This window comes from Parasteatoda tepidariorum, chromosome 4 (assembly GCF_043381705.1).
Source record: "Parasteatoda tepidariorum isolate YZ-2023 chromosome 4, CAS_Ptep_4.0, whole genome shotgun sequence".
NCBI classification, from domain to species: domain Eukaryota; kingdom Metazoa; phylum Arthropoda; class Arachnida; order Araneae; family Theridiidae; genus Parasteatoda; species Parasteatoda tepidariorum.
This window is the reverse complement of record NC_092207.1, coordinates 35,278,992-35,293,590: the sequence shown is the minus strand read 5'-3', so window position 1 is coordinate 35,293,590 and position 14,599 is coordinate 35,278,992. Positions and strand designations below refer to the sequence as shown.

Below are 14,599 nucleotides of genomic sequence, written 5' to 3'. Positions count from 1 at the left end.
ATAGATAGATAGATAGATAGATAGATAGATAGATAGATAGATAGATAGATAGATATTGATAGTTTGATATACTTTAAAAATTTGTTTTCAATCTTAATTTTAGCTTATAATTTGTAAATTAAGGTTGCACAGCTATTTATTGTGAATTCTGGTAAACTTATTCTTAAGCTCAGCCACAAATTTTAAGTTTTTAAAACTAAAAATTATCACTTTCAGTAATCATTACTTAAAATCGTCACTTTTGAAGTTTAATAAGTGCAGAATATCCAATTGCAAAAACAAACCTGTTTTAGAATCAAGCAATAAAAACAAAGACTTTTTTTAAAATAAAAGTATATATCTTACCGGTAATCCTACTGGACCTACTGCCCCTGGTGGGCCAGGTAATCCTGGTATTCCCTGAAAAGGATATAAGTACAAATATAAAAATTAATTAGATAAACCTCAATTTTCAATACTAGTTTTGTAATTAATTAATAATAAAATTTACTAAATTTGGTAAACAATACTTCTGCCAAATCCTAAGGCTTATTAATTTTAGTAATTAGTATAGTAAATTATAAATGCCCGTTGCGAATTGGTGTATTTTCATTGCTTATTTTAATTTCTTTGAATTTGAATTTTAGTTTGGGAGTTTATTATTCTATCTAAAATATTTTTTATATGTGACATTTATGTATATATTTTGCAATGTAAAGTTGCAGAGTTATTTACAATTATCTGTAACACTATTCTTCCGGTACTATAGATCTGCAGTCACAAATTTTTCGCTTTTATTTTTCGCTTTTTCTTTTTTTTTGGGGGGGGGGGGTAAAGTTGGTTGGATTCGTTACATGGTTAAGCTGTTTTAGTTAAGTCGCTCTATTTTTAATGAATTAATTATTCTTATTTTACTTATTTACTTATTTTCTTATACCTTTCCTGTGACTTGGCAGTTTTTATTTCGGTAATATTGAATTGCTAAAGCAAATCCGCAAGCTAGCAATTTTCACCATTTTTTATTAAAACAAACTAATTAAAATTCATATTTAAATTATTCCAATTCTTAGCATTCGAATACTGAAAGCACTTTAATGATATATTTTATAAAAAAAAAAGAATATTCTCAGTCTCAAACGCTTAAATTTCACTATACATTTTGAAAACTTATGACAGTTTTAATACTTTTCTAAAATACTTCAGTTTAGTCATTACAAAGGAAATTTCTCAAATATTTAAAGAGGAAAATCAAATTTAATTTACATTAAATGTACTTACATTCCCTTATAAGGCGATTAAACGAACCATTAAAAACGTTAGAAATATGTAAAGCATAGTGTATAAAGCATACAAACCAATCGAATTTCAAAAGTGTTTTATTTTCATTTTTACGAAATTTTTGAAAACTGTTGCTAGTTTCTCACTCGTTTTCTATTGAAAATGCTGCAGACATTACATTAGTCTTGGGTATACAGTCGCGTGTAATGAAAAATCAATGCTTCAGAGAAAAGATATTTAGCTTAAAATAGGCAGTTCTATTAGGGCGAACACTTTTAAAAGAGGGGAAAGACTTATCCATATGCACCCTACCCCTCTGCCTTCACGTCGATCAGCGGAAATGTTTGAAAGTGCTGCCTAATGTTAACTTTGAGAACAAAATGGTTAAGGCAAATATTTAATGGAATTTCCACATTCTTTTAATTTAATTACCGGCTTCTTTCTCGTCTGCGAAGCTATTTAGTTCCAGTATTTGAAATGAATAAATTGTAAAAGTTGTTTGATTTTCAAGAGATTTAAGGACTGTAAGAGAAAGTTGAATAATACCGGAGACCCTTTAGTTTTCTCTTTTTCTTTCAGTTACGTGAATAAAATAGATTTGCTGTTATTATTTATTCCACTTGGTAATACCAGCAATCCCAATTGAAATCAAGTGAATTTTTGAAGCAGAAATTTTGCTTTTTGTTTTTTTTAAGTGGCACCACTTGACTTCAAGAATATGACTTCCGTCACACACCAGTCACAGCCCTTTTTACAGGGTGGACCGAATTATACACCATCCATTCATCCATAGATAGTAATTTTGACCTGAATCAGAGTATGATCAGAACGATCCATCTGTAATTCAGTACCTCCAGAAGTATTGATTCGTTGTGGGAACATTGAGGACTTTGTGACCCCGAAAGATTTAACGCGTGCCAGTGACCATTTAATACACGAGGAGTCTTCGGCCGGTGGATTCGAACTTACGCTCTCACGAGTACTAGCCCAACCAACTAGACTAATTCGGTCCTAAAATAAATGAAAATTAATATATTTAAATTGATATATTTAAGTTCAGTTTTCAAAGTTAGAAATATTTAATTGAAAAAACTATATTTTTGGAGATATATTAATTATTTTACGGGTAATTTTATCAAGGTCTCTTTGTCAGATATACATTGAAATATATATTAATAATAGTTGCATTTATTTATAAATTACAAAATTGTCCCTACAGGGGATAATGTGATCGACGCTTCTGTGTTTGATTTATTTGAAATGTTGAACAAAATATTCATAAAAAAAACCAGTGCTTATACATTGAAATAATTAAAAAAAACATATGAATAATGAATAAACGTATTTCAGTATGAAACCTTTTCCAACTGAAATAGTTATTAGTATGGATTAATTTCAGTTGCAATGTTACTCCACTTTTAAACATATAAGCATCTAAAAATCTAGAACCAAAGACAAGATATCTTCAGTAAATTAAATTAGTTTAGTAAGTTTATTTAAGTACAGAAATCATGAATTAAACTTCATTCATGTTCGTTTGCATTTCTACATGCTTCATTTGCCCATTTATTTAAAGTTAAGACACTGTAAACAATCTCCATGAGATTATGATATGAAGCTCAACATTTAATTAGAGCAAGTAGTGTTAAAAACATCAAAAAATATTTTATTTGTTAGAAGAACTTGATCGGCAGCTTTCAATTTATGGCCTTTCGGTTTAATCCAACAAATAAAGTGTGGTTCGCAATTTATTTTTAGATTTCACTTTAGTTCACTTAGACTATAAATTGTTAAAAAATAACAATGCATTGAAATTTTAAATCTTATGAAAGTGTACAAAAAAGTATTTCTACACTGAGATCAAACGTATGCGCAAAACTACTAGAATATGGTAAAATGTAAATTGTTTCAGGCTCAATGGGAGGTCCTAAAATAGCGGAAATGTTTGCCGAAAAGCTTTGATAAGGAATTTAAAAAAATTAACAATAAAATATGGTTTTAAAATATGTGATAAAATCAGCTAAACGGGGTAAAATGTTGTAATTTTAACATGATACCTTAGAGCCCGGCGTAAAAGACATTTGTTCGGTTAAATTTACTTTCCAGTTTTGTAAATTATACTAAAGGTATGATAATACGAACTATAATTTTGAAAACCAGAATTTCCGGCAAACTTCAATCATATGAATGGAAAAATAACCAAATGGATTGTTTAAATGTTTGATTTTATTGCCAGAATTATGTTTTTTTCTCTTACCAGAAATGTCGTTACTATTCAGTGCGGTAATTTTACCAGAATTTTTTTCACCGTATAGAAGTTTTCGATGTTTGAAAAATCACGGTAGAGGAACTAAAACATTATTACGTACTTTTCTCAAGTTTAGTTACTTGGCAACCGTATAAAGATAAATACAGCAATCAAAGTTTGCTATTAGTGATGCGAAACAAAATAATACTAACTTTATATGGAGTATTTTCATAATTTCTAACTGCATACAAAGTATCTAAAAAATACAACTTATTTTACTCGGAATGATTCTCTGAATGGTTATGAAAACCTGAACTTTTGGTAAACCATTATCACATGACGGTAAAACAGTATGGTATTTTTATCCGAATTTCGTATACAGTTACAATATATAGTTGGAGAATTTCTTTTAAGCAGTTGGAATAATTCTTTGAAAAATCCTTTCAACTACACAAATCACCCCACAAAAAAATACTATTTCCTGAAACTTACTTTTTGAAAGCTTTTTTGATCATTTCTTTAAAGGAAAAAAACAACATCAAAATGCTTTTTGTAAAAAAAAAGAAAAACCAAAAGAGTAATGAATTGTGAGGTGGTTTTTATAACCAAATACCTTTCCGTGTTTCTCCGTATTACCTTTTTGAAAAGCTGCCAAAAGGCCCATTATTAATGCTTCATTATTTCCAAGTCACGAAAAATCAGACTCCTTATTAACTCACTGAGCTTTGAGGGGAAAAAAAAATTTTAACTGAAGTTATTTTGAGAGCAATAAAAACTTCCAAAAGAAGTTAAAGCATGATACTTACATTTCTTAAGATTAGAGTAATCAGAATGAAACTAATGATGATTACTTTGGGGAAGGGGATTTTCAGATCATACATAGATACCAAAAAATTGGAATGAATTGAGGAAAAATTATATTGCCTATCTGGTGTTCTCTTTAAATTTCGCGTCATATAGTCAAATTGTGTGAGATAGTTAAAAGTAATTTTTGTTATTGTCAAATTCTAGTATTGTTTTTCAATAAAAAATGACTCAGTTGAAAAAGCAGAGAACAAAATTTTTTTCTTATGGTTTGTTAGATTTCATATAACTTTCAGAGATATATTTTATGTAAAATGTAAATTTTGTGAAGAATATTTTGCAAATAAAGGAAAAATATTTAAATTACAATTATTATATCAAACACTAATATTATGTTATAATGGTGTACATTTCTGAAATATCTTTGCACTTTTTCATTATTTAATAAACACCCTCTCAACGACAATATAAAAAACAATGGAATAATCTTTTAATTATGATGGCCGTAGGGACTTAATGACCATTAAAATTTTATGTCAGAAACATGGTTAAGAATTTAAAATGTAAGCTTTCAAACTGTCAAAAACATTTCAACTAAAAGTATTCAGTTTACTCACGAAAATTCTATTTCAAACAGTGCAATTTAGTCTCAAAATCTGTTTATTTACATGATATAATATTTTGAAAAGAAGTGAAAATGTTAATATAAAACTTGATAATTCCAGTATTTTTTTGCCTCTAGCCGTTAAGCCATTATCCTTAATCTTGCCTCCCAGTTTTAAGATCAATAGAATTTAAAGCTGATTGACGAGTTCCTAAGTCAATTTTCTTTTAAAAAATGATCATTCAGACCATGTTCCATTAATACATGCTCTACATTTGTTCATTTAGTTAATAAACTTTTACCTTATAGTTATAAGTTTGTAGGAGCAGAAATTGAAAAAAAAACAATATTCTCAAACACTATAAGTTTAACACACAAGCATTTTATGCTACTCACCCCTGATCCGTCAATTCCTGGTTCTCCGGGTGGTCCTGGATTTCCTGGTGGTCCCTTCAAAAATATTCGCTTATAAATTATTACGATACAGATTTTTCATTTTTATTAAAATAATTATTACAAAATACGCACTTCAAGCAAAATTCTAAATCACAAATAGTGATATCAAAAACAAAAATTGCTCGTTTAAATTATTAAGTAAATTATATTACCTGATTGAAAGCTTCATTAGCTTTAGAAAAAGCACAAAACAAATATGAATACCTCCTCAGTTTCTTACAATTATTTATTTAATAAGTATATTGTAGTTGCCAACTTATATATTTTCTGACTGAAAATTCTTGTATGATAGTGAACTTAGCATTTCCTTGACAATTTTAAACAGACGTTATTACGCCTAATTTCTACACCACATAAGACCTTGCCCACAAATTTATCGAATATAAAAAGATTTTAATAAATTAACTCTGCAATTTGTTAAGTATAAATGATATTATATAAATTACCATATAAATTATTGCATATTAATAATATTTATTTTACTAAGAATAATAAATAAAAGTCTACAAATACTTTACTATTACTTTAAATACAAAAAAAAAATCTCACAAAATAATTCGGGAGAGTTTGAGGCAATAGTATGAATGTACTATAAAATTGTAAAATAATATGAATGCACTATAAAATTGAAATCGAAGCATGTATTATAAAAAAGTGAAGCAATATATCATATAAGTTGGTTGAAAAATAGTAATTTTAAAACTACAACTTTAATTTAAAATTGCATTCATTGATATTTAAAATAAAATAATCAGTTGGACAAAAATGAATTGAAAATGTCGTGCAAGTAAATTACTCTTTGTTTTGGCAGCAAACCTATGTTTTGGCAACAAACTTAAACACGAAGGTTGCTAACGATTTGACATGAACAGCTTAAGCAAGTTCTAGGAATTTATATATTCCCCAATTGTAAGCATGTGGTTAAGAAATAAAGGTAAAGCATAAGCCTTATTTCTCATTGCCAATACATATTGCTAATTTTCACAAATTTACTAAAATGTCACTTGTATCCTTCATTTACTAAACTCTTCAATTATATATGCAGATGTGGACCGAGGTAATGAAGTGGCTAAGAAAAAAACCTTAAATATACACAGAAGTAATAAAATAGAATTTAAATAAAGGGTAATAACTATTATGAAGGTTTAAAATTAATCTTTTTACATTTGCTGAAGCATGGGTGTCATCTTTTTTAAATTTAATTTAGAGTCAAAAACAATTTCTCTAAGAACGCATTTTCAATCAGATAAGGAATAGAAAGAAAGAAAGTATAACAAATATTAAAGATCGTCAAATAGTGATGTTTTTTTACTTACAGGATCTCCAGCTTTAGCTACTTCTCCTGGTAATCCAGGCTCTCCTGGTTCTCCCTATTTCAGAATAGAATTAGGTAAACAGAATTTAAATGAGTAGTAAAAATATAGCATAATGTAAATATTTTATTTCAATTAATAGTACCGTAAACACACTAATTCGTTACAATTGTGCAACGCAAAAATGACTAGTTTATAAAATATCTTAATATAAGCATATTATTTAAAATAATGGCATTATTAATATTACATGCAATTGTTAAGTTTTGTTTTATAAATTCAAGGATTAATTTTATGCACAATTACATAACTTATGTTGAAAGATACATAATTAATGCTAAGTAGTTTCTAAATAGAATACTATAGCAATTGTAAACGTTAAGTCAATTTAAGATAAATAAACTCATAAAATCGGGATCAAAAGATTTTTGATTATATAAAACAAAATTTTTACTGTATGTATCGATGTGATTTGATGCATCTGCATTATATAATATCAGTAACATACTTTCATTAGTTCGTTTGATGGGTTATGAAATAACAATGCAGTTGATATTGATTAATGAATCTTCATTCAATCATAGTTACTGTGTTAAAAGATACTATATATAATAGCACTGCTTAGCGCAAAGAAATCAAGCTTTAACTTTATGCTTGTTGATTAAGGAAAATGAATTCCTGATTTCAAATTTGACCCCCTTTTTTCCCATCGTTAAATTTTTTCTAAGAATTATTTTTTAAAAATAAATCAGAGTACTCACTGAAAAAAAAAACTGAAAGCCATTTTTAGTATGAAAAATGGCAGTCCTAAGAGGAGATGAAGAGAAGTGTATTTTATCCAGTTCTAATTAGATCTACTAATCGTGCTCTGTTGACAACGAGAAGGAAGAAAGAAATACAATAATTCATATCTACACTGCTCAAAAAAATTAGGGGAGCGCATGGCTCCCCTAATTTTTTTGAGCAGTGTACATATTTCTCTCTATCTACACGTCAGACTGAAAAGATTGTTCCATCTTCATTTTCTTTAAGTAATCACNTTATGAAATAACAATGCAGTTGATATTGATTAATGAATCTTCATTCAATCATACACTGCTCAAAAAAATTAGGGGAGCACATGGCTCCCCTAATTTTTTTGAGCAGTGTACATATTTCTCTCTATCTACACGTCAGACTGAAAAGATTGTTCCATCTTCATTTTCTTTAAGTAATCACTTTATCTCGAGATATATTATCTCGATTTACTTCTGTTTGAAAATCTTTAAATTTTGTTACTCTAATCTTAAGCGGAAGAACTGAATAATATTTTTAATTTTCTTCTTAAACAAAAAAGATTATTAAACCGTTGTAAACAAATTTATTCACTAACAGTGCACTGACCAGGAAAGAGTGTTAGGGAGTCATATGTGGACAAAGATATATTAAAATAACCTTGCATGCCGGACTTACCAAAGAAAGAAAAACGACGCTAAAATTATATAACTTAAAACACTAAAAAAACTAGCTTAACAATCTTCAATTATCACAATAAAATTTTTGAAAAAAGTTAAATAGTTTAGTTTTGAATAACATTTCCTTACTTTACTTCCTCTTGCTCCAGGAGCACCATTATTTCCAGGCATTCCAGATGGTCCCTTAAATGGAATAAAAGAATGTTTACCGTTACTAATTGCACAAAATTTCTAATTATTTATCAAAATTAAATTTATTCTTTAAAATTTGGATGAAAATAGATGTACTCACAGGCATTCCAATCAATCCAGGTTCACCTCTAAGACCTGGCACGCCAGGAAATCCCTAAATCATAAAATATTTCTAACTATAATTCCCTCAATAAAAAATTTGAATAATTTAATTTATGTAAGAGTTTTATTTACCCTTTCTCCTTTTGCTCCAGTATCTCCAATGCGTCCTAGTTCTCCTCTATCACCCTAGAGATAGCATTTTATTTTAAAAAATCTTTCTTATAAATACGCCTTATGCAAAAATAATTATATTAAATGATAAAAAGTTGTGTCTGATGTTAGAAAGTGAGTCTTAAATACTTTATACTGACTATTCTAACCTTTAACCTTTTGTGAAAACCTAATTGCTGTTTAATAATAACACTGGGCAACATATTTCTTGTTGAAATTAGTCAAAAAGTTATTCTTGTATAATTCAGGTGAGAGATTTCAAATATAAAATTAGTTTTGCTTCTTAAAGCGAAATTTTCTTAAATGGCATTTAAAGCTTTCTTTTGAACGTTTAGAGCTTTATTTTGGACATTTATATCTTTCTTTTCAAACGTTATATATAGGAGGGGGTCAAATAAATAATACTACACACTTCCAAGTCATTTAAAGCATATCATCAGGATTAAAATTATTGCATAGCAAAACTATTTTTTTGATAATTATGCAAAAAATGATTCATTATTTTTTTTATTTTGCAATTATCTCTCACCTTATGAGCTTTCAAAAAATAATTATAATACTATAATTATTTATTTTTACTTCAATCAACATAAACTCAATTAATTTTGCTAGCATTCATTTATAAATTTTTTATTTTGCCTTTATCGCTTACCGTATATAAGTTTTTTCAAAATAATTATTAGGAAATTTGTCTACTTTTAAATTCCATGTTCTTACTGCAATGCAAGAAACATTTACTTTATTTTAAAATACTGATTTAATTTTTTTTAATCCAAAAACTTCATAAATAGTAAAAATAGAATTAAAGTATTTTGAAAAATTTATCAATCTTGATTCGTTAATGTAAATATTCATTGCTGAAAAAAGCATAGTTTCATGAGTCATAGTTTGTTATTAATCGGCCACTGAATAAAAAAAAATCTTACCTTATGTCCATCCACTCCTGGAATTCCTGATTCACCCCTTTCTCCTTTGTCACCCTGTAAAAATCAAATTTCCTTTTTGACGAAATTTTAAACAAAATATCAATCATCTGAAAATTTGGTTGCGAATTATTTCATATATAACATATCTTGCATCATTTTTATCTGATTACATCTTTGCTATATGCCGACTGGTCTGTGTAGGGGGTAGGGAACTGCCCTTGAATCAGAAAGGTTCTGAGTTCGAATCCCGGGCAAGACATGGATGTTCTTTCCTTCTCTGTACTATCTGTCCTTACTGTGGGAGCTATGTTGGCCCACCTAATATGTTGTCTCTGAAAGAGTGGCCAACAAATCTGCCCTTCAGGCGCCTATATGACCTAGGTCAGTGGTCGGCAAAGTGCGGCTCCGGAGCCGCTAGTGGCTCTTTGGCTCCTTAAGTGCGGCTCTGGCAGAAATATCCACGGAAGGCGCAATAATATTTTCATTTAAAAAAAACTTGGTAAGAAAAAAATTACATCTTATTTTGATAAATTAAAATTATTCTATAAATCGAGAACATGCATAATTTTTTGTTTAAGTTAATAGATAGATAGGTAATTAAAATTTCATATTGTTGTGAAAATACGTAACGAACATCGAGTTTAATTTCATTAGTTTTTGTAAACGTAAACGCAAACCCTGTACAAGTTACCGGCTGAAATTGTTCGTATGTTTTCGGCGTACTCCGGTGTGATACAAAGGTACCACAAGCATGCGCACATACTTTTTTTTAAAATAGTGGGGGTTGGCATCACATCAATTGGCATCACATACCTGCAGTGTGAACAGTTATGTCTTATCCACCGTGTCTGCCGTTGTCCTGTCTTATTAAAAAGTTGTTGTATTTTTCAATCTAGATGCACATCTTACGGGTATTTTAATACGATTTTATTACACCTGCTATGTATGTTTGAGGTTCCCGTACAAAATTTTTCATCGGTTTTTCGATAACTTCTATTTGTCCAAATGTTGGAGGTTTTCTGCCGATGCTTTGCATTGCAAGCAAATTTGGCTCCCACTTCTTTATTACATTGTTGTAATGTTCATATTTAGCTCTTTGGCTAATAAGTTTGCCGACCACTGACCTAGGTCATTATCCAGGTGGACATTGGAAAAAAAAACATCTTTACTATATTAAACTAAGATACAGCTCCGTGTAGAAAGCATGGTCAAAACTACCAGAATACAGTAATATTTATCGCTTTTCTGGTTTTATAGGAAAACCGAAACACTCAGTGATTTTTACCTAAATGATGATTTTTTTAAATTTAACAATAAAATATGGTTTTATAATAAGTGATAAAAATTTATAAATCTTATCATGATGCTTTTCAGCAAAGCATACAAACCTTTTATTTGGTTATATTTACCTTTCAATTATGTATTATTTTATTAAATGTGCAGTAATAAGAACTATAATTTTGAAAACCAGAATTTTCGGTAATCTGTTACCATATGAATGGAGTAATTATGAACTGAAATGGCATATTTCAGTTTTATTAATCAGAATTAATGCTTTTTATTAAAAATGTCTTTACCATACAGCATAGTTAACTTTGACCAGAATTTTTTAATAGTTATGCACTAAAACTGAATAAATTTAGAGTTAACTATATTTCACTAATGTATTTATAGTTAATGAAAATTCTCAATATTTAAAATGTTGTTAACTATTACTGCGATACCGAAATAAGTTAACTTTTGAAATATGAATTCGTAACTTATTCGGTTTTCATTTTCTTCTTTTTGAATACTTTACCGAGATTTTATGTTACGTACTAAATTGACGATCTTTTGATGATATATATCTTAATTTTACTTTTATGAATTAAATTATAATTAGTTTAACCAGTAAAATTTTTTTAAACTAAAATTTAAAAGGCAAACTGTTGAGAGGGAAAAGAAAAATAATTCTGTGAAATGAAGATTAAAAAGATTGGGTTTTTGTAATGCTTTAACAAAAATAAAGTTTATTTTTAAATACACCCTGACCTTGTGAAAACGTTCTATAAAAATACATTTTTTTAAACACTACATACTGCCTGAGAAACGCAGTAATTATGTCTATTTAAAATACGTATGAAAGAACTTTAATTTATTCTTTGGAACAGCGAAGGGTTAGGGTTAGCTGATATATTGAAAAAACAATAAAAACTTTTTATACGCGTTTCTGAAAGTTCTCATAGACATTATAGAATGGATGATGGGGATGGGATTTATAAGAAAAATCAATATTAATTTTGTAAAACTAAACTAATTCTGGCACAAACATAGTGTTCTTGGCAAAATACTACAAATATGACTCGATTTTCAAACTTTTCAGAGTATGACGCCTATAAGTAGTAATCAAGCTTTATTAACAATCAGATATGTTTTTTTTCTTTTTTTTTAATTGAACCAACACACTTTAAAGTGGTTATCCGCAATTACCAGGTTTTTCGTGTTGATGATTTAGGTTCACTGAGAGTCACTTCCAGAGGAAGCATCTAAAAAGCATAAATAATTGAACTCAATTTGACTCAATTGATCACTTCATAGACTGCCCATTATGGCTCCAAGTGTTCGTCAATCATTATTTTTACACTTCCACACTTACACTGTTAGAAATTTCTCGGAAAAAACGGTTAACTAACAATTTATTTAATTGCTATTTAACCATATTCAAACAAAACAGTTACCATAAAGGTAAAGCATATCAAATTACCATAAAGATTGTACTTGAACTGTTAACAGTGAGAGAAGCAGCTTAATGACTACTTTCACCTAACACAGTTAAACAATCAGAATTTTATAGCACTAAAAGACCAACTTAATTAAGTCACTTAGTTTCTTGCAACTGCTTACAAATTGTAGCCATAATGGCTAATCTGACAGTCTCAAGACAGACAGAAATGGAGTTCGAATCCCAGAGTTGACACCGCAATATTTCCTAAAAGCCCTTTGACACACGAAAAGTTTTCAGCGTACTTCACTCCCCAATTTGTGTCCTACACTCTCCTATAGCCATTAATTTACGAAGCGTCAAGCTCCTATGTTCAGTTAAATTTCTTTTCTTTATGGATTCGAAACCATGCTAGTTGTAAATGGTTAAAAACCCTATAGTTCGGTATTAATGGTTTCATAACCATACTAGTTCTAAACGGTTTCAAGTCTTCTAAAGGTAAAAAATGTTCTTTACCGTAAACTTAACGATTAATCGGATGGACAGATTGCTGTCGTTAATTGCACAGTGATTTTAGAATGAAAATTCTAAACAGTGTACAGTAATGCTACCTGTCACATTCTTAAACATATATTTTAAATATTACCAATCCATCTCAAAGGGCCTAGAAGCAGCGTGACTTAAGCTATTTTACCATGTGATAACGCCTTAAGGCGCGATTTTTAACTATACATTTTTATGCAAAAAAGACATGTTTTAGTAAAGTTTGCGATCACTAAAATGTACATTTCTCAAAGCTACGCATAACTACAAAATCACCATTTATAAATTATGTTTCTGAGAAGTTAAAAATGCTTCGGTATCATTTTGTGTAGATTTAAACGATAACGCAAAGGATCGTATAACTTTACTGAGTAAATGTTTTATTCACTTGAAAATCAGCCAAATGCTTAAATATTTATTTATTTTATCCTTACTGACATATCTTTTGTTACCATACTCGCAATTGAATCGATAAATCGGGAAATGGCTCATTTCTACAGGAAATGGACAGGAGATGACCTATTTCCGAACTCATTGATTCAATACTATTATATATATTCTACCTCTACGAATGATATATAACTCAAACTTTTTTGCAGAAATTCAGTCATCAGCAACATTAAGACGGTAAAAATACAAAATACTCTATTTTAACTGAAAAAACTCACCAAAATTTCCTAATGTAGTTTCATAATTTTTTGTAAACAAAAACATATTGTCAATAAAAGGGGAAAAAATTAGAAAAACAATAATCATTTGCAATATTTACTTTATACGACACACATGAGTAGAAATTTTTTTTTTGATTATGACAGTGACTCATCTGAAGATGAACTTGCAAAGCAAAATAAGAGCAAAATTTTTCAGAGTTGTCCAAATTTATTGAATTTAATTTTTAAAGCAATTTATTTGTTGTAGCTTTCCTAAATCGAAGCATATTTTTTGAAAATTATTAAACATGTTATCACTTCTTTGTCAGATTGACACAACTGATTATTAATTAAAATATGCCAGGTTTTGACTTGGTGATTTTACATGCTGTCAAAATCCGGCAAAATTATTTCAAGTTCACAATTGAATCGAAAAGTTCAAAATTCAATCGCCTGTTCTTAATGGATCTCTTAAGTAGATAACTTTTGTTTATAGCAGTGATTCAATTCTAAAATTAACTTTTTTAAAAATTAATTAAAAAATTAGCTAACTTGTTTATCTCTATCTCCGGTGAAACTGGCTTGAATATAATCGGAAATAAGAACACCAAGACGAGTGATTGACAATGGCTTGGAGGAGATTAGATTTCTTTAAGAGAAAATTGTTAAATGGCTACCTTAAACTGTACCTAAGCAAAAAATTTTCATAGCTATTTAAAAAAGTCAAACAAATGTGTAATGCTTTCATTTGCCTTTCGTTAAAAGAATAAATAAATTAAAGTAAGAATATAAAAGTTTTTAAGTATGCCGAATGGCCAGAATGGCCGAATAGTGAAAATCTTTTGGGAATTCCTAATGACCTTCCGTGACCTCTCATCCCGGCTCCATAGCCTGAAGAGGTTTTTCAAGAAAACTGCATCTAAAGAAAATCATCGCATTATTTTCATCGAAATTTCTGTTGTTTTAATTAATTTTTTGATATCAATTAAATTCAGAAGCCCATCATACTATATGAAAGCCTTATTTCTAAAGTTCCAGTTTTGTTCATTTCCAGTTACGAAGATTTGAGGTTCGTGAAAATCTTGATTTCTCTAATTAACTTCCTGGTGTATATAGCTAAACGACGTAAAAAAAGCTACAAAAATTACATAAAATGGACATACTATAGTTTCGGTTCC

The 14,599-nt window shown here is 28.9% G+C and overlaps 1 protein-coding gene across 2 annotated transcripts in view; it reads right to left on the bottom strand.

The window, feature by feature from the left end:
* Window positions 1–14,599, bottom strand: part of LOC107445377 (collagen alpha-1(IX) chain) — a 158,994-nt gene that overhangs the window by 36,595 nt on the left and 107,800 nt on the right. For both annotated transcript variants that reach the window (XM_043039897.2, XM_043039898.2), the window contains exons 21-27: window positions 9,528–9,581; window positions 8,563–8,616; window positions 8,429–8,482; window positions 8,266–8,319; window positions 6,686–6,739; window positions 5,310–5,363; window positions 346–399 (exon numbers count right to left, since the gene is read on the bottom strand). In XM_043039897.2, the coding sequence (XP_042895831.1) occupies window positions 346–399; window positions 5,310–5,363; window positions 6,686–6,739; window positions 8,266–8,319; window positions 8,429–8,482; window positions 8,563–8,616; window positions 9,528–9,581 (378 nt within the window). The remainder of the gene's footprint in view (window positions 1–345; window positions 400–5,309; window positions 5,364–6,685; window positions 6,740–8,265; window positions 8,320–8,428; window positions 8,483–8,562; window positions 8,617–9,527; window positions 9,582–14,599) is intronic.